Source organism: Sarcophilus harrisii, chromosome X (assembly GCF_902635505.1).
Source record: "Sarcophilus harrisii chromosome X, mSarHar1.11, whole genome shotgun sequence".
In the NCBI taxonomy this organism is placed as follows: domain Eukaryota; kingdom Metazoa; phylum Chordata; class Mammalia; order Dasyuromorphia; family Dasyuridae; genus Sarcophilus; species Sarcophilus harrisii.
The window spans coordinates 22,572,328-22,595,030 of NC_045432.1; the positions used below are offsets into that span (position 1 = coordinate 22,572,328).

Genomic DNA, 22,703 nt, shown 5'->3' on the forward strand with positions numbered 1-22,703 from the left:
CACAAAAAGCATGCACAAGAAGTTCTTGATCTGGGATTAGTTCATACTTTAGGAATACTACTGATCTTATAGCTGAATACGCAGGAGAAAATGGATGCAGTGAAAACCAGGGCAGTTGAATTCTGAAATTTAACTTTTAATGTGAACTGCATTTCTTAGATCAAAGTCAAAAGAAAGCTTCTGATTTTAGGATTTTTTTTTACAAAACATTTCATCTACAAAGTAGATTGAGTTTCAGTGAAAGCTTTAATTGACAACAAGAAATAAAAATACAACTTTGAAAATGATGTGTAATTTTTGCCACACTCTTAGAATACTGTAATAGCAATAAAAGATTGCCACGTTACCGATACAGCAAGTTTTCCAAAAACTTTTGTCATTTTAAGAAAATTATCAGAACTTATCTAATTAGTAACAGTAAACTTTTTTCTCTGCTCACTTTTAGTTAGTGAAGACAGTAAGAACAATTATATGAACAGGTTTAGAAAGGTGGTGAGTCTGGACATTCAATGATATCATCTTTGTCAGAATCTTCAATCTCCTCTACACCCCTATCAGTATCACTATCACTATCACTATCACTATCACTGTCGATGTCAACATCATCATCATCATCATCATCATCATCGCTATCGCTATCATCACTATCACTGTCATCATCACTGTCATCATCACTACTGTCATCATCATCATCATCATCATCATCACTACTATCATCAACTTTTGGAGGGGACTCAAATGTTAACAGACCTACTTTCTTGAATGGCCTTTCATCCTCAACATCAAAATCTTCACACTCCATATATTTACGTTTAAAGCTAGATCTTACTGCTTCCTCATCATCTGAAGAATCAGAGCTTCCTACCATCAGGGTTAATTTATCCAATTCACTGTGCTTTTGTTCAGTGGTACAGGACTTGCTAGCAATCTGCTTGCCTTTCAAACAAACAACACATGAACGAAGAAGCTCTTGATTTGGGAAAAATTTACGGAAAGCTTGACAGAGTAAAACATTCTCTTCTGTTTCTGGGTCACCGCTTCCTCCTGCTAAATCAAATAACACAATATATTATTCAGTATTATAAAATTATTATAATCCATAATTGGATTATGATTAAATTATTATAACATTATTAGAATTCAGATTGACATGGAAGGTGAAGGTATAAAGGCCTTTTGTGGCTTATTTGATCTGAAGAGTCCAATTACAAAACTTTATACTTATAACTTATATATATTATATATATAAATAATAATTAATATCTATAAGTTATATAACTCATAACTATTACTTTTGCTTAGAATATTTGGCAAACTCGGCTTACATCTGCCAAAGCTGACTTCCTGACCAGAATTGAGGAGTCCTTTATATTTATCAAAATGTCTTCTGTGTGCTACTGTTCAGAGACTGCTTACTATCTTGTTAAACTGAGGATAACTCTTAAGTTTGACATGGCATGCTGCATGATGGCTTAAGAACTGGTCATTGCAGTGATTCAAGGCAATTCCAAGAGAGTTGTGATGGAAAGTGCCATCCACATCGTGCTGCACAAGAAAAATCAGAAGCATGAGAGTATTTTCACCTTTTATTGTTGTATTTGCTTGGTTTTTTTCTTTCTCATTTTTTTCCTTTTGATCTGATTTTTCTTGTGCGACATGATGAATATGGAAATATGCACATGTTTAACTTAGATTTCTTGCTGTCTTGGGGAAGGGAGAGGGAGAAAAATTTGGAACACAAGGTTTTGCAAAGGGAATGCTGGGAACTATCTTTGCATGTATGTATTTGGAAAAATAAAATACTATAAAAATTAAAACAAAAAGAACTAGTCATTGCAGGCGCCCAAACCATCATTTTTGAACCTCTATTTTTTTTTTTTGTAAAGGGAATGCAGGAGCCACTGGCAAAGTCACAGTTCTGTCGATTGGAAACTGCTAGGTAAATAAATAAATATAGCCATGAATTTGTTATTTACCTCCTTCTTCAGTCTCCAAAGTCTCCTTCTTTAATGCAAGTTTCTCTTTTAGTATATTTATATCCTTTGTTAGTTGTTCTACTGAGTTCTCACTGTCTAATACTTCAGAGGTTATTTCCTACAAAAGAAAAACAGTTTAATTATACATATGACATTCAATTCAAAATACATTAGTAATCTATATTAAGGAAAAGGAATTCTACTGGATAGAATAGCGCAACAGTCACAAATGTGAACCACTTCCTGAATTGTAAAATACGCATTTCTGCAAGGACAATTTTCTTCTCTGCCTGACAACAATGTGGTTAATTAGGGTGAGGGTAGGGAAACCTAATGTCACCCCAAAAATTATTACCTAATTCAGATTTATAGAGTGAGTTATTAATTAAAATAAATTTTATGAATTAAAACATCAATGTAAATGTATAATAATAAATTGTTAACTTTATTTTTGGTACTGTGTATTTTTTTTTTTTTATAAATGATACCTCTGTATATTCGTCTAGAAGAAATCCCAAACATGCAAAACTAGCTGATTTCTAAATCTAGAAACAATCTTTAAAGGTCTGTTATAATTACCTTTAATTCTTCCTGCACAGTGATGCAAAGTTCCTTTATATTCTGTACCTCTTTTAAAGTTCCGTCTTCATTGAAAAACTCTGAGCTGTTGGTGAAAGATAAAATATCACCTTGTGCAAATATGTTTCAAAATTGATGTTTATAGTTCATCTGTACAATGATCAGACTAGGTAATGTAGGGCCCTAGAACATAGATCCAAAGAGTATGTGGTGAGGATGTAGTGCAATAGCACTACAACTTTTTTAGTTGTTAAAATAAAAGTTAGGAAAGATAAAGAGGAGGGTCTGCTGTAGGATCAAGTGGAGTTTTTTTTTTAAGGATAAGGTAAATTGGCATGTTTATTAGCAAATGAGACAACAGGATTTCAACATTTCAAAGTAGGGATGAACAATGATGGGACAAGTTCTCAGAAGAATGGGGATAGGAAGAGTTTAGATGGGATGAAGGAGAATTAGTGGGACTCTTAAAGAGAAACACTGCTTCATTCTTTCAGAACGAAGGAAAAGCAATGATGAAGAGCAGGAAGTTCATACTGAATCAGTTTTATTTTATCAATATCATAGCTAGTGCGGTCTTTAGCAGGAAAGGCAGTTAAAATAGAGAAAAAGTTTGCAACAGCCACTTCAGGAAGTAGGAAATTCCCAAAGCACACATGACCATGTCACTTCCTGATCAAAAGCTCCAGTGGCTCCTATTGCTTCTAGGATACACGTGGACTACTGTATTTGGCATTCAAATTAGGTGAAGTTAGGTTATAAACAGACTGAGAAGCAAACGCCTAGTGTACCCACTAAAGGCCAGATGTGAGAGGGCACAGAAGGAAAAATGTACAGAAGTGGGGCAGTGTGGTTCTGTTGGCAACAAGGCTACACACCAGGTAGGGAAAAGGGGCTTCTGGAGCTTTATCTCACACTTTAGGGTCAAGCTGTGTGTCCTGGCAGGGAGCCCCAGACCTAACTCTGAAGATACCACAAAGCCTTGGACTCTTTTCAAGTACCTTGTATATAAAAATCTGTATTTCCTCTCCCCCCTCCACACACACACACACACACACTACACACACACACACACACACACACACACACACACACACACACACAGTGTTCACTGTATCCTTAGCAAAAGGACCTGATCTGAAGGATGTAATGATCTATTGAATAAAAGAAAGCCTGAAGACTTGAATAAAAGTGAGGTAAGCTTAAATTTACAGACAGACTATATTCATAGTAGCTTTAGTTTTATATTTGTTCATGTTTAGATCCTTTTTATATTTAATGACTACAAAAATCCTTTTGTTTAAAATTAGTATAGCTAGGTGATGCAGTGGATAGAAGTACTGGGCCTGAAATCAAGAGAGACTCATCTTCCTGAGTTCCAATATGGCCTAAGATACTGAAGAGCTCCAGGGGCTTCACCCTGTTTGCCTCAGTTGCCTCATCATGAAAATAGGCTGCACATGGAAATAGCAAACCACTCCAGTATCTTAGCCATAGAAAACCCAAATAGAACACAAAGAGTAGAAGCAACTGAAAAAAAATGACCAAACAATAAGATTTGAAACAAGTAAAGTGAGGGAGGTTAGTGGTTGAGAAACTATCTTACCTGTTTGTATTGATTGCTCCTTAAAAGGCGTTGGAGCTACAACAACCAGACAGAGTCTTATAGCCCTGCTCCTCTGACATACTTAAGCTGGTCACCAGTAAAGGCACTTTATTGAAGATCCTAAAAATTAGTTTTTGATATGAATTTATAAAGCAAGATTAAAAATAAGCAGAGGCATTCTATTATCTTCATTTTCCATTCATTAATAGATGACTCTATGGAAGCACTTGTCCTAAATAATTGCTCAGCTAAAACTCATTCAATTTGTAAGCAATTACTTTTATCTACAATACTATCAATTATTTTAAAATACATTTTAAAAAACACCTTTTTGACTTATAAAGATTAGTTCAATTAAAACGGAATACAGTTATAATTAGGCATAACTAGTATTTTGGCATAAGCTATTATTCATTAGTTAAAAAAACTATCAGGTTAATGCATTTTTACAACAGTCTCGATGGTGCATGAAAAAGGCATCTGGATGACATGAGGTAGTACTACCCAGGTTATCATCACTAAGGAAGAAGAAATTTGTGATGTTTCCTCCTATTGGTACCAGGGATCACTATGATACCTGTATTCAGGAAAATATATAAATATGAAAGGAAAGGCTCATCTCAATAAAACCTATGCATAAAAGTTATTGTATCAACTTTAAACATTTGTATAAAATATTTCAGAATTATTGAAAAATCACTTCCAGAAGTTTACTAGTTAATCTAAATATATGCCAAACTTACCCTTCATGATATTTGAACAATACGTGATCCAGTCTATGAGTAGAGTAGTTTTCTGTAGTGATGCTGGATGTCAGTAACAGAAAAATAAGTCCTTGCTTTGAAAGAGACTGTTCTAAATTTTTGTGAATAACGCTCTCTCGAAATGTCACTATTTGGTTTGAATTACGTCTGAATTTGTACCATCCGATCACGTTCTAAGGGGAGAAAATTCAAACTTAAATGCCTCTGTTATCTAAAATTGTACTATCACAATGAGACAAAAATTTAAAAATACTCAAAAGTAATGATTTAAAAAGCATCGACAAGCTTAAGGATTTATATATACATGTTTTGTACATTCCCAAAATGTAAATACTAGTTTGTACTTACGATATTCTTATGTATTTCTTAGACTTCACTAAAAACAATTTCAAGAAAGGAAAAAGGTCCTACTCAGAACTTTCCTAATTCTGTCCTGAGCCCAAAACCTGTGAAGTTATTTTTTCTATTAGATTAATAACCAAATTAGAATTGAGGGTTTCTATTTAACCTTCTATTTCCTCATTCAGAGAAGTCAGTTTCTAAAGTGCAGCTCCAGGAATATCCTCCTTAATCTTAAGGGAGCCCACCCACTAGAGACAGTGAATTCCAGCCCTAAAGTATTTAGGGCTGATGATAGCTCACATTGTTCAGCTGGAGTGGTCTGGGTGGAGATGGATTCCTCTGTCCAGATCGCTGGAGGCAGTTCTCAGCAGCAGGAGCTTAAAGCCCAGCTCCTCAATAAAATGCCTTACCTCTGTCCCATTAATTGCTCATCAATCACCTGTCAGGGATACCTATTTTTCCAAAGGGTTTTCAAGCATTCAATGATATCCATGGTTTTGTCTTTGGTTACCATGAGAGACCACTGACCATCAATTTATTATTTGTTGACCTAATTAATAATATAATTGCACATGTTTAACTATATTGGATCATTTGCTGTCTAAAGGAAGGAGTGGGGAGAGGGAGAAAAATTGGGAACACAAGCTTTTGCTAAGGGTGAATGTTGAAAATTATCTATATATGTGTCATGAAAATAAAAAGCTAAAAATTTTAAAAACAAATTATTTATTAATTTCCCAGAAACTGTCTCTAGGGCTTTGCATTTGTAACAAGCCTTTAGTTTATAAGAAGATCCTTTTTAAAAGATGAGATTAATGTAACTGAGTTGAAAGGTAAAACTTACTTTTAAAAACCCCTGAACTGAAAATGTTTATTCATATAGAATTATTGAAGCAGAAAGGTGAGAGGCTCTACCCTGATCAGATTAAAAAGATAGTATTCTGCTTAGTTCTGGGACCACATTTTAGGAATAAGCTGAAGGATGCCTAATAGTAGAGCAACCAGGATGATAAAGGGCTTGGAGTTCGCGCCAAATGAGATTAGCTGAAGGAACTTGGAATCTTTATCTAGGAGAAGGTCATGGACACAACTGTCTGTTGAGATAGGGTCAGACTTGTTCTGCTCTGGCCTTGAAGGCCAGAACTAGGAGTAATGGGTTTAAGTTGACTGAGATAGGACAAAACTTAACAATGAAAGCTACCCAAAAGTGGAATGGATTTCCTTGGGAAGATAGGGTCAAATAAAGGTTAGGGAGGTTTCCTCCTTGAGGTATTTGAAGGAAAATCTTGATAAGTACTTAAAGACCTTTTTCCAGAGGCCATCTACTCCAATCTCCTTTTGCAGAAGACAAAACTGAAACCCAGGGAGGTGAAGTGACTTTCCTAAGGACACACAGTTCAAAAGGAAAGATTTGAGCTAGGTTCTCTTGTTGGGATGGGGTGAACCCCAAAATATGTTGGGGCTTAGGACTGGTGTTGCAAGGTATCTCCAAAGAATTTGTAGGCTTAGACCTCCAAATCAAGAGGCAAAAATTTTATCACGCTATTGGCAGTAGGCTAAGTACAAGAGAGTTTTTAGCTATTAACAAAGGGAAGGTACCATAAGGTGGGCTAAGTTCCTAATGAACTAGCTACAACATAAGGCTAGCAAGTTCCTGATAAACCAGCCATTGCGATGCTTAGTAATTGGGCAAAGTTCTTAAAAGGAGTTAGTTAAGAAGTGGGGTACCAGTAGGTTTTTATAAGAAAAATACCCTTGGGGTTGACATCTGTAGTCGGGTCTCCTAATTGGATAAATAACTGTAGGATCATTGTAATTTTGTCAACGCAAGGAATTCAACAAAGGCCCACTTCTCCCCTCAGTGCCCCTCCCTATAGCCCACTTGGCTACCAAAGACCTGGTCTTAAATTATTCCATCATTCTTCCCACTAAAGGGACTCTTTCAGGTCTGGAATACCCTTTGGGTTCTAGCCTAACTCTCAAATTCTGTGGTAAAAGGTTTGTCACTCAGATTTCTAGAACACCTCAGAGTTTGCAGAGGCCTTTTCTCATAAAAACCCTTGAAGGTACAACATTTTATCTCCATGGCAGACAGATGAGGAAAGAGGTTTAGAAAAGCTCGAGGATTTGCCTATGGCCCCCAGGTCCTATGCTGACCATGCTGTCTTTTAGCTCTTCTTTCTACTCTGGAGAATAATATGAAGATATTCTCATATGTAATATGAAACCACAGGTGCAAAGTTAATGTGACTATTAATGTTGTCAGAAGCCAGAAAGGTAGAAAATTAAAGCAATGAGTCACAGAGGTAGAGCAAGTCCCAATACCTTTTCATAGCATTGGATGATCTTCTTCAGTTCCAGTTCATTGATGTCACCTGATGCGTTATAAAAGCTAAAAAGAGGCAGTTGAAAACACATTTCAGTAAGATCCTTTAAGTCCCTCAACACCAGTATCATACTTGGTCCTAATTAAAGTACCCTAAGGCAAAGCAACAAGTGTTAGCCAAGTGGGCAAAAGTCAACAGATGATACCATGTGCCTTGACATTCTATTGAACCCTACCCACATCTTAGGAGCTACATAACAAATGAGTTCTGAAATATAAACAAAGACATCTTCTAAAAGTTTTCAAATAAAGTTACTTCATTCCCAGTCTATTGATTGTCATTCTTTTCTTTAAAAGCACATATCAACAAATTGCTTTATTTTAAAAATTATTATTCATATCTTATTTTTACTTCACATTTCCCATCACCTGACTCAGCAAATCATCTCTGGCAACCAAATATAAACAAAGATGTGAACAAAAATGTCAATTCAACAAAACTAACACATCAACTGAATCTGAGAGCACGTGTAGCAATCCATAACCACAGTCCACTACCTGTGCAAGGGCAAGAGCATTTTCTCATTTCTTCAGAGCCAAACTTACCCATTATAATTAATGTTGAGTTTCTTTTTGTTGTTCTTTAAGCTTATTTTGCTGTTACTGTGTGGGTCTTTACTTACCCTTCAGTAAGTTAACTGTTCAGCAGTAAGTTCACATCCTGACAAATGTTGAGGGTAATGTGTACTTCTTAATAGACATGTTTTGTTTATATTGCAAATACCATATCATATGTGCCCGGTAAGAAAAATTTATTATAAAATTATTTATCAAATGTCTTTTATCTCTAATAATATTCAAAAGGATATCAGTCAATCAATAAGCATTTATTAAGCCCCAGGCACACTGTGCTAAGTGCTGGGGATACAAAGAAAGGCAAAAGAAAGCCATTGCTCTTAAAGAACTCAAAGCCTAATGGGTGAGACAACATGTGAATGCCTATTTACAAACAAGAGACAGACTCCATAGATGGGAAATAATAAAAAATAAGTAACCTGTAGCAGTTAGGACTCTAGTTAGGACTTTACTTACTGAAGGAGAACTTCACATAATTAAGGTCTCCAAACTCTCCTCGAGTTGTGTCAACTTCACCATTCACTGTCTTTTTTAATTACCCACCAAAAAAAAAAAAAAAAAAAAAAAAAAAGACCGCGCTGAGGACAAAAATGATCTTGAGGTAGAATGTGATGAGGCAGAGAGAAACACAAAGTGCTCCACAAAAATGTCAGGTCAGAAGTGAGTGTCATGAAACTATAAATGAAGTTGCCGACAATGCTATAACATGCCCATTTCTCACATTAGTGCAACAACTCATTCAATTAGGCAAGCATTAGGTACCTACTATGTGCCAGGAACTGGGGATACCAAGAAAAAGAAACAACAAACGTTTACACTCTACTGGGAAAGAAAATATGTCCACAGACAAAAACATGCAAAATATATACGAAGTAATGTATGTTGTGGGAAGGTTAAAGCCCTAACAACCAGGGTAAATGGTTAAGGTCTCATGTAGGAACTTGACATTTAAACTAAAAGAGAGATTCTAAGGTGAGGAGGGAGACTAGTGGAAGATTGAAGGGCAGTCTGCAAAACTAGGGAGGTGGGAGATGAGTAATAATGCTACAAATGTTCATGTGGGTAAATTTGAACAGATTTTAGTTATGTTTGTAATAAAGAGTTGCAAAGAGAAACTCCTTATTAAGATTATTTGCCCTTATCACTCCTCCTCCCTGTGCTTTTACAGTTTAAAAAAAAAATAAACCAAGATCTGAAACTGAGAATGGCTGCTCTCCCTCTGCCCCAAAGAAATGCTAAAAAGATCATTTGCAGTCCCTAATTTCTCTCTCCAGTCCCACAAATCTATGCTTTGATATGGCAACTCTAAGTACAAGGCATTATGTATGATTTTTCTAATGCCTTTTCAATCCTGGGAAATACACAAGAGCTTTTGAAAATTCTATCTTTTACAGCTCAGCACTTGGTACAGCAGGACAGCAGGAGGCAGAACAGATGAGAGGATCGGCCTGGGAGTCATTAAGACCTGAGTTCATATTCTTCCCTGGATACAGACTAGCTATGTTACCTGGCCAAGGCACTTAGCATGTTTAAATAGGTAAGATTTCCCATACCAATGAAATCCTAAGTCCTAGAAGAAACAAAAGGACTTGATAGTGAGTCAATACACATTAATCACAAGTGCTAATTAAGAGCTTTCTCTGTACCAGCCATTCTGCTAAGCCTGTGAGGATACAAAGAAAGGGAAAAACATTTCTGTTCTCAAGGAGCACGCCTTTAAGTAAATTGGATGGAAGAAATGTAGAAATTCATGGAAGCAAGAGGCACTTACCACATTGGAAAGCTCACTTAAAAGTAAGAAGCCTTTCATTCGAATCTGACTTTCTCAACTGTAGAATCTTAGGAAAGTCATTAAATTATTCTTGGTCTAAATTTCTTTATGTGTAAAATGAGGCAATTGAACTAAATGATCTTTCAGACTCTTTTTTCCAGCTCTAAAACTAACTGCATGATTGCAAGTGAATGATTCAACAACCATCTGAAAACCACTAAAACATCCCCAAAGTGACATTAAAAGAGTCACTTTTTTCTCCACTTTCCTCAACTTCCTTCCCAAAATAGCCCTATGAGCTCCCCTATGAGTACTGTTTATAGACCCTATAACTGTACTGAGAGCTTCTTCTCCTTAAATCTCCTTTGCGGTCATACCATCCTAACACTGTTCTTTATCCTAATTGTTTGTCTTTTTGGTGAGACACTTGGGGGGGGGGGGGTTAAGTGAATTTGCCCAGGAGCACACAGGTCCTCCTGACTCCAGGGCTAGTGTTTGTTTCACTGCATCACCCAAACTGCCCCCATTATTTCTATTATAATAATCTACCCTGGTTATCTCATAGGGGACCTGTATCACCACAAAAGTGGCCATATTCTATATTCTTCCTCTACCAGATCCTCAGAGTGGTACTGCTGTATATAGCTGGAGGGTTTTTTCTTGGTAATTGCCCAATAAATACTAAATCAAGATATAGTAACGAGTTTACACTTAATAAGAGGAATAGATTCAAATTTCCTCAAGAAATATGTTCTAATGACTAGGAAAATTATCCTCACGTAAAGAGGAGTAAATGATTCACTACAAGAAGATGCAGTATGCAAAGTTTGTAACTCTAAAGCAGTAAAGCTGGTTTTCCATGTGGTTAATGGAAAACAGCCTCAGTTACATTAGGTACTGCGTGGGTAGTGGTAGAAAGAGCAAAACTATAGCAATTTAGAAAATATAAGAGGTAGGCAACCATGAAACAAAGTATAGTGGAGTGAGGAATATAACCAGTTAGTTGAGAAAAAAAAGTAGTTGGAACAGTAAAAAATATAAAACTGGGCAAATGAACAGGTGGCTGGAGTGATTCAAAAGGTGAATGTGAAGGTCTAGAAAAATGAGGCAATGAAGTATCATAGAGAATGGGAGTATTCAGGTTGAATGAGTAATGAATAGCATTTCAAATAATTAGGAAAAAAAACACCTTTTCATTCCAAGACGACTGATTAGCTTCTTGAGGCAGGGTCTGTCCAAGCTTAGTATAATGCCTGTCATTTGGTAGGTACTTAGCCAATCATTGCTTGCTTCCTTGATAGAACACGATCACAAACTACCTGTCAGAATTCCTCACACATGGTAATACTTACCTGAAAAGCTGATAGCATGGAATGTACCTTTGTATGTCTGAAAGGAAAAGATGAGTATTTTTATATCAATTGAATTAGAAATTCTTAACACTGCATTAATGATCGCAAATATTTCCCCCACAGCACAATCTTAGCCTGCTATAGTTTCACTGAATTTAAAGATATGTTTACTCTACTTTCATATTTTGGTAAGGTAGCTGTTATTATTAGAAATGGCTTTTATATATTCTCCATACTGTATTCTGTGGTTGCTTAATAGATATTAAATTCCATGGATGTATTGATGCTTAGGAACTATACACAAATTAGATGGATCAATGCCTGGTTCTCAGGGTCCATAAAACTTAGGTTCACATCCTACCTGAAGGTAATTCATTGAGCCCCTCAGGGCTCCAGATATGCTCTAAAACTCTAAATTGCAAAAACATCACTGACTCAAGTTGGTAGAAAGAATTTCCTCATGGGAAAAGTCCCCTAAACTTACCAAATCACTAGTTTGTACCACACAAAAGATGCATTAACTCTTTTCACTAAAGCAGAAGTTAACTATTTGGGTAGGAAAACCGTCAAGAGATGTCTAAAAGCTAAACTAGTTTATTTCCAACTCAAAAGCCAAACCAAATCTAAGGAAAGGGAGTGAGAGTAGAGAAGAAATAATTATAGATATGATCATCTCCTTAGGCATACATTTATGAGAAGTTACACAAGAGGAGGAATGCTGTACTTAAAATTAGAAACTCTTGTGTTTAGTCTCAAATCTGTCAATAACTATCTGATCATGACTTGGCTTCCTCTTCAAAAAAATGGGGATGATATTTGCACTCTATACTCCACAGGATTTTTGAGGAGGACTTTGTAAATCCTCAAGCACGATGTAAGTAATGACTATTCTTATTCACTAAACTTTTAATAAAAGCCTACCATGATCCATTCACTAAATACAAGCCACAACAGTCCATGCCCTCATATTCTCCCAGTGGCTTCCATTGATGAATCTCAGGCAAGTCTAACTGCAAAGACATGGTGCACTGTCACTGCCCTTGCTACAATGCTACACAATTTACAACCTCGAACTAAGGAATAGGGAAAGAAGGCCCTTCTTGGACACCAGAAAAACTATGTTTTGTCATAATAAAATAATCTTAAAACCATTAAATTAAATCCTGTACTGTACTGAATTTAATACCACTGGAAGTAGGGGAAAAAGGAAGAAATTGACTTTTAATGAAATGGAATATTACCAAGCTTTTACAAAGAAAAGACAAGTTGTGTGGAAATTCTGAAATACAAACAGAAGAATCAAGAGAAACAGAAAAGATAAATACAAGAGAGCAATAATAAGGTATTAAACAAGGATGGAGTGTAAACATTCTAAAGGAGGAAGATGATATGTTCCCCCTTAGAATTCTAATATCATCAGGGGTCTAGAAAATGTCAGCTAAAAAGAGGGCCTGGTAGAAATTTTGATACAATCTAAAAGAATAAAAGGAAGGGGAAAGAATACACTGGGGGTAGCAGTGAGGTTGGGGGGTAGAATGGGAGAGAAAGGATGAGGAAAAGAAGTATAACATGCAATCAGGATGCAGTTATAAGATTACAAACAAGGAGGAATGGGATCCTTATTTTCACCTGAACTGCTCAAAAGAGGGAAGAATACAGCAACAGTTTCCCTCAACAAGGAAACAGGAGGGGAAAGAAAGGGGGGAAATAAAAAGAATAAGGAGATTAAAAAAAAATCTAACCAAAGAGTGGTTCACACAGAGGGGCTTAAAAGGAAAGAAAGCAATCTGTGATTCAGTTGTTGGGGAAGGAAAGAGAAAAGGGGCAGGGAAATAGCAGCAGACTGTATGTAGCACCTATAGCACTGGGACTGAGCACATTCTTTGCACAGCCCTCTTCTTTATAAGAAGAGAACAAGAAATAAAGAAAAGGGAAAATATAATAGAACAGAATGGAGAGAAATACATAATAACTGAATGTAATGAACTCACCCATAAATTGAAGTAGGATAACAAAACAGATGAGAAAGCAGAATCCAACAATATGTTGTTTACAAGGAGCACACTTGAAAAAGTAAGATTCACACACAGTTAAAATAAGGAGCTGGAATAAAATCTATCATTCCTCAGTTGAAGTTAAAAAACAAAAGGATTAGGTAACTATCATGATCCCAGTCAAGGTTATAATAGCAAAAATAGCCTTGATTAAAATAGATAAACAGAAAAATAGTGTTTTGTTGAAAAGTAGCATAATAATATCAATACCAAATATATAGGCCAAATGACATAATATTTAAATACAGAAAAGTAAATGAGTTAAAGGGAACAATAAAACTATAATAGTGTGATATGTCAATGTACCCTTCTGAGACATAGCCAAATATAACAAAAATAATAAACAGGAAAGTAAGGACCTGAACACACTTTAGAAAAGTTAGATATGATAGAAGTTTGATGGTTACTAAGTGGGAATAGAAAAGAACAGATGCCTTGTATATGCCATCTTATAAAAATTAACTATCTTAGATAATAAAAAAGCAGAAAGCAGAATATTAAACATATTTTAAAGACTACAATCCAATAAAAGTTATGTTGAATAAAAGGCTGCTGGAGAAACTATTAAAAATTAAATTGAGACCAAACATCTTAACCTAAAAAAGGTCAAAGGACAAAGTATGAAGGGATAGTCAGATTGGGAATGTGACCTATGACTCCATAGAATATCTGAATAAATGAAAATGGAAAAAAAAGATCTAATTATCCCATCTATCCCATGGGAATATCTGCATGTGACCCTATGCCATCCATAGCATTATGTCTTCTTTGTTATTTTTCTATCTAATATGTGGGATAGATATGAAGGAGAGTGAAGCTGGTGCCTTTACACAACCCTGTCTCACTTAAATTGAATTCATCTGCAAGCCGAGCTATCACATTCCTGATGTCATTGGTCCTCTTTGAGAATGAAGGGCAAATAACAATCTGTGAGCAGTACTAGCTACTACTACCTGGAGATCCAACTAGACAATTCCAGTTGGGCAATGTTGCTCCCTTCCTTCCTTCTTTCCTTCCCTCCTCTTTTTGTCCACATAAGGATTCATACCCTTACATGAGGGTACTCTACCCAAAGTAATATAAATTTTGATCACTGAAACTTCGTATGATATCTTGGAGTTTACAGGCTAGATTTCTTTCCCCTTCCCCCCCCCTTCCCTACTAATTTCTTCTATCATTTAAAAAAACACAACTTTTTTGCCCCATATAGTTTCATTTATGATTTCTTGAAATACAACATTGGAAAACCAGACTTAGATAAAACCCATTGGGATTCAAATGGAGCTACTTGAACATGCCTTAAACCTAAATCATACTTGCACTCACTGATTGGCAGTAATAGGTCAAAGCTCAAGCCTCACTTGTTCATGGTTTGGGCCCCGATGACTCAGTGAGTGTAAATAGCAATTGTTTCTGTTTTGGCCAGAAATCCTGAGGAACTTCCCCTGCCAGAATGATTTCTTTCCTTGACTAGGTAAAAGAAGCAATTTCTTAGCCTTAATCACTGATTGGGCCTTGCCTCAAATCAACTTGAGACCTTAGTTTAAAGAAAGATCTTCGTTTAAAAAGGACAAGGACTGCCATCACATCCAGGGCAGCTCAAATTGTTCTGATCTGTATTTTGCCACTGAACCCAGATAGTTGTTAAGGTGAGAATGAGAATAGTAACTTTGCACAGTGCTGTCTCTCCTTTAAATCCAATTCACTTGCAAGTCAAGATGTCATCTTTCTGATGTCATTCATCATCTTCAAGAACAAACAACAAACAACACTATAACAGATGAGCTGGACTAGGTAGGGTTGGTGCAGGGGTCCAGGATGTCACTTTGTCCTAATGCCACTCAGGACAACTGGCTCTTGTAAGCTCACCCTAATAAAACCTAATAATAACTAAGCTGGTATGTATGAATCTTCCTTTCCTCAGGATCTCAGTATTCTCTCAGAAAGCATGTTACCCTATAATTAGCATAATTAGTGCAGAATAGATTCTGCCTCCTTACAATCACAGAAACCACCAGTAATTTCATTAAAATAATAACAACGAGTCACTACCAAAATAGTTCTTAAGGGGAAATTTCTATCTCAAGACTTTTATCATTAAAAGAGAGAAGGGACAGATCAATGAATTGGGAATGCAACTTAAAAAAGAAAACCATCTACCAAAAATTATTTTATACAGCTAGAAAAGATAACAACAAAATTCATCTGGAAGAATTAAAAGGTCAAGAAGACCCCAGCTTTTGGGATAAGAAATTTATTTGACAAAAACCGTTGGGAAAACTGGAAAACAATAGGGCACAAATTAGGTTAGACCAACATCTCTCACACCATAAACCAAGATAAGATCAAAATGGGTATGAGATTTAGACATAAAAGAAGATACCACAAACAAATCAGAACAAGAAATGGTCTGTCAGGCTTATAGGAAGGGAAAAATTCATAACCAAATAAGAGATATGGAGCATTATGAAATACAAAATAGATTATTTTGATTATAGTAAATTTAAAAGCTTTTGTATAAAGAAAACCTAACAGAAAGCTAGGAAATAATTTTTACAGCAAGTATCTCTGATAAAAGCCTTATTTCTCAAATATATAGAGATCTAAGTCAAATTTATCAGAATATAAGCCATTCCCCAATTGAAAAATGGACAAATGATATGAAGAGGAAATTTTCAGATGAAGAAATCAAAGCTATGTACAGATATATGAAGAAATGCCCTGAATCACTTTTGATTAGAGAAATGCACATTAAAACAACTCTGAAGTACCACCCCACACCCCATTATATTGGCTAATATGACAAAAAAGGAAAATGATAAATATTGGCAGCGATGTGGGAAAATTGGGATACCAATGTATTGTTGGCAGAATTGAGAACTGATCCAACCATTCTGGAGAGCAATCTGGAACTATGCCCAAAAGGCTATCAAACTCTGCATACCCTTTGATCTAGTAATGCCATGACTAGGTCTGTATCCCAAAGAAATCATTAAATAATGGGAAAGTACTTACATGTGCAAAAATATTTATAGCAGACCTTTTCATGGTGGCAAAATATTGGAAACTGATGACGTGCTCATCAATTGGGGAATGGCTAAATAAGCTGTGATATATTACGGTAATAGAATGCTACTGTGCAAAAAGAAATGATGAGCAGGAAGATTTTAGAAAAACCTGAAAAGACTTGTACAAACTGATAAAAATAAAATGAGCAGAACCAGGAAAACACCGTACATATTATTAGTAACACTGTATGATGATCAATTATGAATGACTCGGCTTTTCTCAGCAAAACAATGATTCAATACAAGTACAAAGAACTCACGAAGGAAAATGTTATCAACATCCAGATAATGAGCTGATGCAGATCTGAGAATATTTTTTCACTTAATTTATTCTGACATGAAATGGATAAATATTTATAAAAATATAAAAGGCTCAGATTAATATGACAAGTGAAAGAGCACTTAAACTACCCGTTTTTAGAAGAAGAAATTAGATAAGACACAAATGAACTCAAAAAGAAAACAACCTGAAGGACCAGATATTACATAAATGGTAGGGAAAATGAGGAAAAGGTGATTTCTATGATGCAAATAAAGTCTTTCTACCTTAACAAGGGAAAGTTAGACCGAAGAAAATTATACAAGAATATCAACACGAATTTTTAAAATAAAATATGACTACAGCAATATATCATAAAAGCTATGACAAGTGCAGAGCTGGTTCAATATTATAAACAACTGATGAGAAGTAACAAGAATAACAAATAATATGACTATATCAACATACAGAGAAAAAAATTTTTGACAAGATAAAACATCCATTCCTGTCAAAAAACACAAGTGGAATTTGTCTTCGTAGAAGTAGTATCTATCTAAAATCAAGAGGAGCATTACATATTAATAGAGATAAACTAGAGTCCCTTTCTATGAGACCTTGAGTAAGTCAAGGAGGTCCACTATTTGACACAGTGCTAGATGTGCTAGAGCTAGCAATAAATAAGACAGGGAAATGAAAGGGAAAGAATAAACACATTGAAAAGGCAAACAAAACTATAGTCTTTTGGATATCAAATGATGATTTACTTAAAAGAACAGTAGAGAATCAAAATGAGAAATTAATTGAAACCACTAATAGCTTCAGCAAAGTTATAGAATATAAAATAAATCCCCATAAATCATTAACATTACTATCTATTACCAATAAAACTCAGCAGGAAGAGATAGACAAATTCCATTTAAATTGACTACACATTGAGAAAAAGCATTATTTTCTTATATTCACAACCAATTTTATATATGAGGCAAAGATCCTCTTTTTGCTTATTCAATTCAAAACTCAGTTTTTCAAGAACATTTCTGACTTAGCCCCGAAATTCATCCCATCTAGACCATTTTATTTAGGTAGAATTCTTACAGTAACCCCACCCCTGCTCAAATTCAAGTAGGAATGAGTAGAGAATAGATTCTTTTGTATAGATTGCTAGAGGCAGAATGATCTAGAAGTGCAGACGCGATTAAAGTCACCTCTCCCAGCTCCTTACTAGAAAAAGCCAACCTCTCTCATTATAATATTCATTCTCTTATTGTTAATCAGAGTTAATTTTTACCTTCAGGGATACCCCCTTTCTGCAATGGTAATTAAAACATCGAGGAACCTCCATTCAGGGTCTTTGGTTACCAGAGAAAATATTGACCTCAATTTATTTATTATTTGCTAGCATAATAGATAAATTGACTGTTATTACCAAGAAACTGTCTTTCATCCATAATTTTTTCTGTTCCTTTGGCCTCAGTTTTCTCTACTTTAACTAAGCTCTGCCTAACACTTTTAGATGATGAATAAATGAAGAATGCATTAATTTTATATGTGTTCTACATTTAAAAGTTTTTTATAACTATTTTTTAAATATTTTTAAAAGAACACTTAAAATTTTTAACACATACATAAGATATAAGACAGACTCACCAACTACAGAAACAGTTTCAATCTCAGTCACTGAAAAGCCTGGATCATCATTAATGTTGTCCTTTGAATCATCTCTTATTTCTCCAAGAAGAAAACCTTCCTAGAGGGGTACAAAAAAGGAGCAATATGTAAAATAAACTGACATTTATTATTCCTTTATTCATTAATTCGTCCCAAACCTGAGCACCTACAATATACTTTGTACTATAAAAGAGCACCTTAATTGACCTAGTTGGAAAGACAATATGTCAAAATGAATGGCACGGCCAAGTATTTTTAAAATTGTGATAAAAAGATTAATATGGATTGCATTAAGGGAGATTATCATCCATCTCTTGCCTCCAACCGCGAGAGTATCCCAATGTTCTGTCCCTAGTGCTCTCCTTTCTGTGAGCTCATCAGCCCCTATCACCATCCTAAAGTATCATCTTTATACATATGATTCATAAAAATAAGTTCACCCAACTCTAATCTTTTTCCTCCATTTGAGTCCCAGAAACTGCCTTCCTGGACATCTTAGGCAACTGAGTTCAATACAACCAAAACAAATTTGATTTTCTTCCCCTTTAAACTCCAAACTTCCCTATTTCTGTTGAAAGTATCACGAATCTTTCTGTCAGTCAAGCTTGAAAACAGGATCAATGACCCTCTCTCTGCCACCCTTGATTCTCTAATTTGCCCACTTTTTTCAGTTTTATCTCAACATCTTTTTTATCCTTCCCCTTCCTCCCCCCCCCCCCCATGTTGTTCTTACCCTATTTGGGATCTGTATTAGCTGACTGCATGGACTGTTGCATAACCTAATCAACCTTCTTATTTTCCTTTACTCCCTTTTTTCCATTTTCTATTCCCACAGCTGTCAAAATAATTTCCCCAAATCACAGGTTTAATCATTCTTATCCCTGTTAAAAATTCCCAATGGTTTTCAATCACCTCAGAGATAAAATACCAATTCAACCTGGCATTTAAAACCCTTCAGTCTGGCTCCAGCCTAACTTTCCAGATTTATGTCACATACATAATATACACTAGCTTAAATGGCCTACTCTCTGTTCCCTGAACTTAATGCTCTATCTCTCACCTGCATACCTATGAGCAAGCTATTTTAAGAATGCTTATTTTCCTTCCATACTTACTAAGGGGCCACTTTCTTTGTGAACTTTTTCTTGATTCCTCTAGTCATTAGCATTCTCTCCCTCCCTCCCCAAATTACCTTGTATTTATTTCTGTTGACATGTTGTATGTCCCACTAGAATCTAAGTTCTTTGAAGTTCTTTTTTGTTGTTCTTTTAACTACCCAGCAACTAGCTGTTAAAATTATCTAAATAATCCTGAAGTACAGTTTCCAAGTGGAAAATGATTTAACAGCAAGTCTAGCTAGTTGCCATTAATTCCTCAGTAATTAGTGACAAAGGAACGATTTACAGAGCTTTAGTTTAAAACAGAAAAGAGGAATAAAAAAATTGGAAACTTGTTTTGAACATAATTCAATTGGTTAAGACAGTTCATCTGAAGAATTCCACATGTTTAACATTATTGGTTTACTTGCCATCCAGGGGAGGGATTGGGGGGAGGGGAAGAAAAAAATTGGAACAAAAGGTTTTGCAAAGGTGAATATTGAAAATTATCTCTGCATATGTTTTGAAAATAAACAGCTTTAATAAAAAAAGGATCTACAACTCAATAGACTTAGCTCTTCTTAGTAATTCAGTGTTTCAAGACAATTCCAACAAACTTTGTATGGAAAATGCCATCCATATCCAGACAGAGAAAATAATGGAGACTGAATGCAGATTGAAGCATACTATTTTCACCTTTTTTTCCCCTTCTCATGTTTTTTCCCTTTTGTTCTTATTTTTCTCTTCCAACGTGACTCATATGGAAATATGTAAAAAACAAATGTATATGTATGACCTAAAAAAATAAATAATATATTTTTAAAGGACAGATCATCTGACTAGTTTACTTTTCCCAGGCCTTCTTAACCCAAATTCTCAAAGTGAGACTGATGGAGTGCATGGGGTACAACTTCTAAGGGAAATAAATAAAGCAGTAATCCTGAGTCAAGGGGTTGACCCTAGTGTTATTGTTCTAACAACGTCAATAATTCTAGAATCCCTTGGCCTTAGGAATAGTATAGTACAGTCCTACAAATATTACTGTCAGATAAACAATGTGTTGGTCAGTGATAACCAAGTTCCTGAGACCATAGTGAACAAGCCACCCCTCAAACCTACCTGGTAAGCCATAAAATTAACAAATAAGTAACATGAAGCTCCTTGTCTCTCTAACTTTTCCTCTGTTTATCTTCTTGCTCTTGGTACTTTGCTAAATCATTTTGGAACTTAGCCCACTTCAATTGGCATTACAATGATAAAAAACTTTCCCCCTTGATTTGGATGTGGGTTCAAACCTGAGACTTCTTTTGAGACACTTCCCGACATCAGTCTGTCTCTCCAACTTTTGGGTCTCCTTTGAACCTCAACATTTGGTGGTCCTATATGGGGAGAATCTGGTCCCCCCCCCCCCGCTTCACTCCTTCCTTCTCAAGGTAAATCCTTCATTCTTTTCCCTCTCTATCTTATAGCTGAGACATCTCAAGCACCTAAAGACTTGTCTGGGTTGCCTTGAGCTCCACACTCAGTAAATTTTCCTCGATGGGGGATCCCTAGACTTGGAAATTCTTGCAATTTCCAGCAAAGTTCCTAGGGTACCTTTGCCATCTTTTCACCCTCCCTGAGATGCTGGAAAACTCAAGGTGCTATAGAATGGATTTTGGCAAAGAACTAACTTTTAATACCTTTTTCACGTGGAGGAAAAATTCTATGGCTTTTGGCAAAGATGGGACAGTTCGTTTGTGTCTGTGTCTGTGTCCAGATTGTCTGTGTCATGTCTGTTCTGTAAGCTACATTTTGTTACATGGAAAGATTTAAAATGCAGCCAGCAAGATAAAACTTCTATGTTGTAGAATGCTGAGAAAAATGTCTTAAGATCCTTGACTCCCACATTAAAAGGGAAAAGTCAGACTTTTTTTTCCCTGTGGATCCCAGTTCAGGCCCAGCTGGGGGCTACAGAAGTAAAGCTAGCTAATTAAAATTATAGAACCACTAAAATAGAGGATTCTCAAGGTTTGGAGAGCAATGATTAAGGAGTTTAGCAATCAGTCATTTTAAGATTACAAGAAAAAATTCCTGCGACATTGGGAATAACTCCAAGAACTTAACCTATTTTGAAAGAAGGGAGTGAAAAGGAAAAAAAACCTACTAGATAAATAACAATTTTTTGCTAACCCTTCCTTGACTCCTATCTTGTCCAGAGTTTCTTCTATTCCACTGGAAAAGCACCCCAGAAGGCATTATGGGGCCCTCTCCACAACTCTGATTACTTTCTTTAAAGTGTATGCTTTACTCACCAGAGTTGGATGAGATTAAGAAAAAAGAGTGCTAAAGAACTAGAGGGAAATTCAAATTCTGCTCCAGTAGAAATAAAGGAAGCAGCAAAAGCAATGGGGACCCCACACAACCTTGCCCAAACAAGTCCCCAACCCAGCTTGGGGCAATGGGGGTACGGGGGGGGGGGGGGGGGGTGAGCATTCCCTGAGTTCTGGCATCTAAAACTACCATCAAAGAGTTTCTGTACAGCAACTGCTTGGGAAGAATCTGGGTGCCCCTGGCAGCACCCAGCATGGCAGTGTGAGTAGGAAAACCAGTCAACCTCTGCATTTGAAGCCTACCATTCTCTGTTTCAGTTGCAGATATTTATTAGCTATGTAATTTATGGCAAATTATTTTTATCTCTGCCCAGATTTCTGATTTGTAAAGAGAAATGATGATTGTTGTGAAGATCACATGATTGCAAAAATTCTTAGCATAAAGCAAATGCTATATGAAAGTTAATTGTTTTATTGGATATAATTACTTCATATTTGATAACTTTATATGGGTTTTTAGATGTGACCAACATACAACGCCAATGTTGAGATAAATAATTTGTGTATGTGTGTATGTGTAATCTGGAAGCAAATTCAACTAAATTACCACACCTGGGCTCCCCAGGACTAGGACAACAGTGTGTAATAGAATCTTTCTCTTTCTTCCCTTTTCCTTCCTTCCCTGACTGCAGCAGAGATAAAATGGATGAAAGGGTGAGAGGGAAAGAAAGAAAATATACTCAGTTCAGTGAAATTTGTTATTTGGGATATGATAGTAAAAGCAGTTTTAAAGAGGTTCCAATCAAAGCCCACTAAAGGGCTATGTAAGCCGTATTTTATTTTCACTGATAGTGTTAACAAAAGATTTAAAAGTTTGGGAACTTTAAGGAAACAGA

The 22,703-nt window shown here is 35.8% G+C and overlaps 1 protein-coding gene across 1 annotated transcript in view; it reads right to left on the bottom strand.

The window, feature by feature from the left end:
• Positions 1-308: 308 nt before the first annotated feature.
• Positions 309-22,703, bottom strand: part of LOC100930140 (BRCA1-A complex subunit Abraxas 1-like) — a 30,713-nt gene continuing 8,318 nt past the window's right edge. Inside the window, 8 exon segments of the mRNA XM_031944464.1 lie at positions 309-1,047; positions 1,977-2,094; positions 2,556-2,640; positions 4,159-4,278; positions 4,902-5,095; positions 7,590-7,656; positions 11,350-11,386; positions 18,378-18,477. Of these exon segments, the coding sequence (XP_031800324.1) occupies positions 482-1,047; positions 1,977-2,094; positions 2,556-2,640; positions 4,159-4,278; positions 4,902-5,095; positions 7,590-7,656; positions 11,350-11,386; positions 18,378-18,477 (1,287 nt within the window). The 3' untranslated portion in view covers positions 309-481.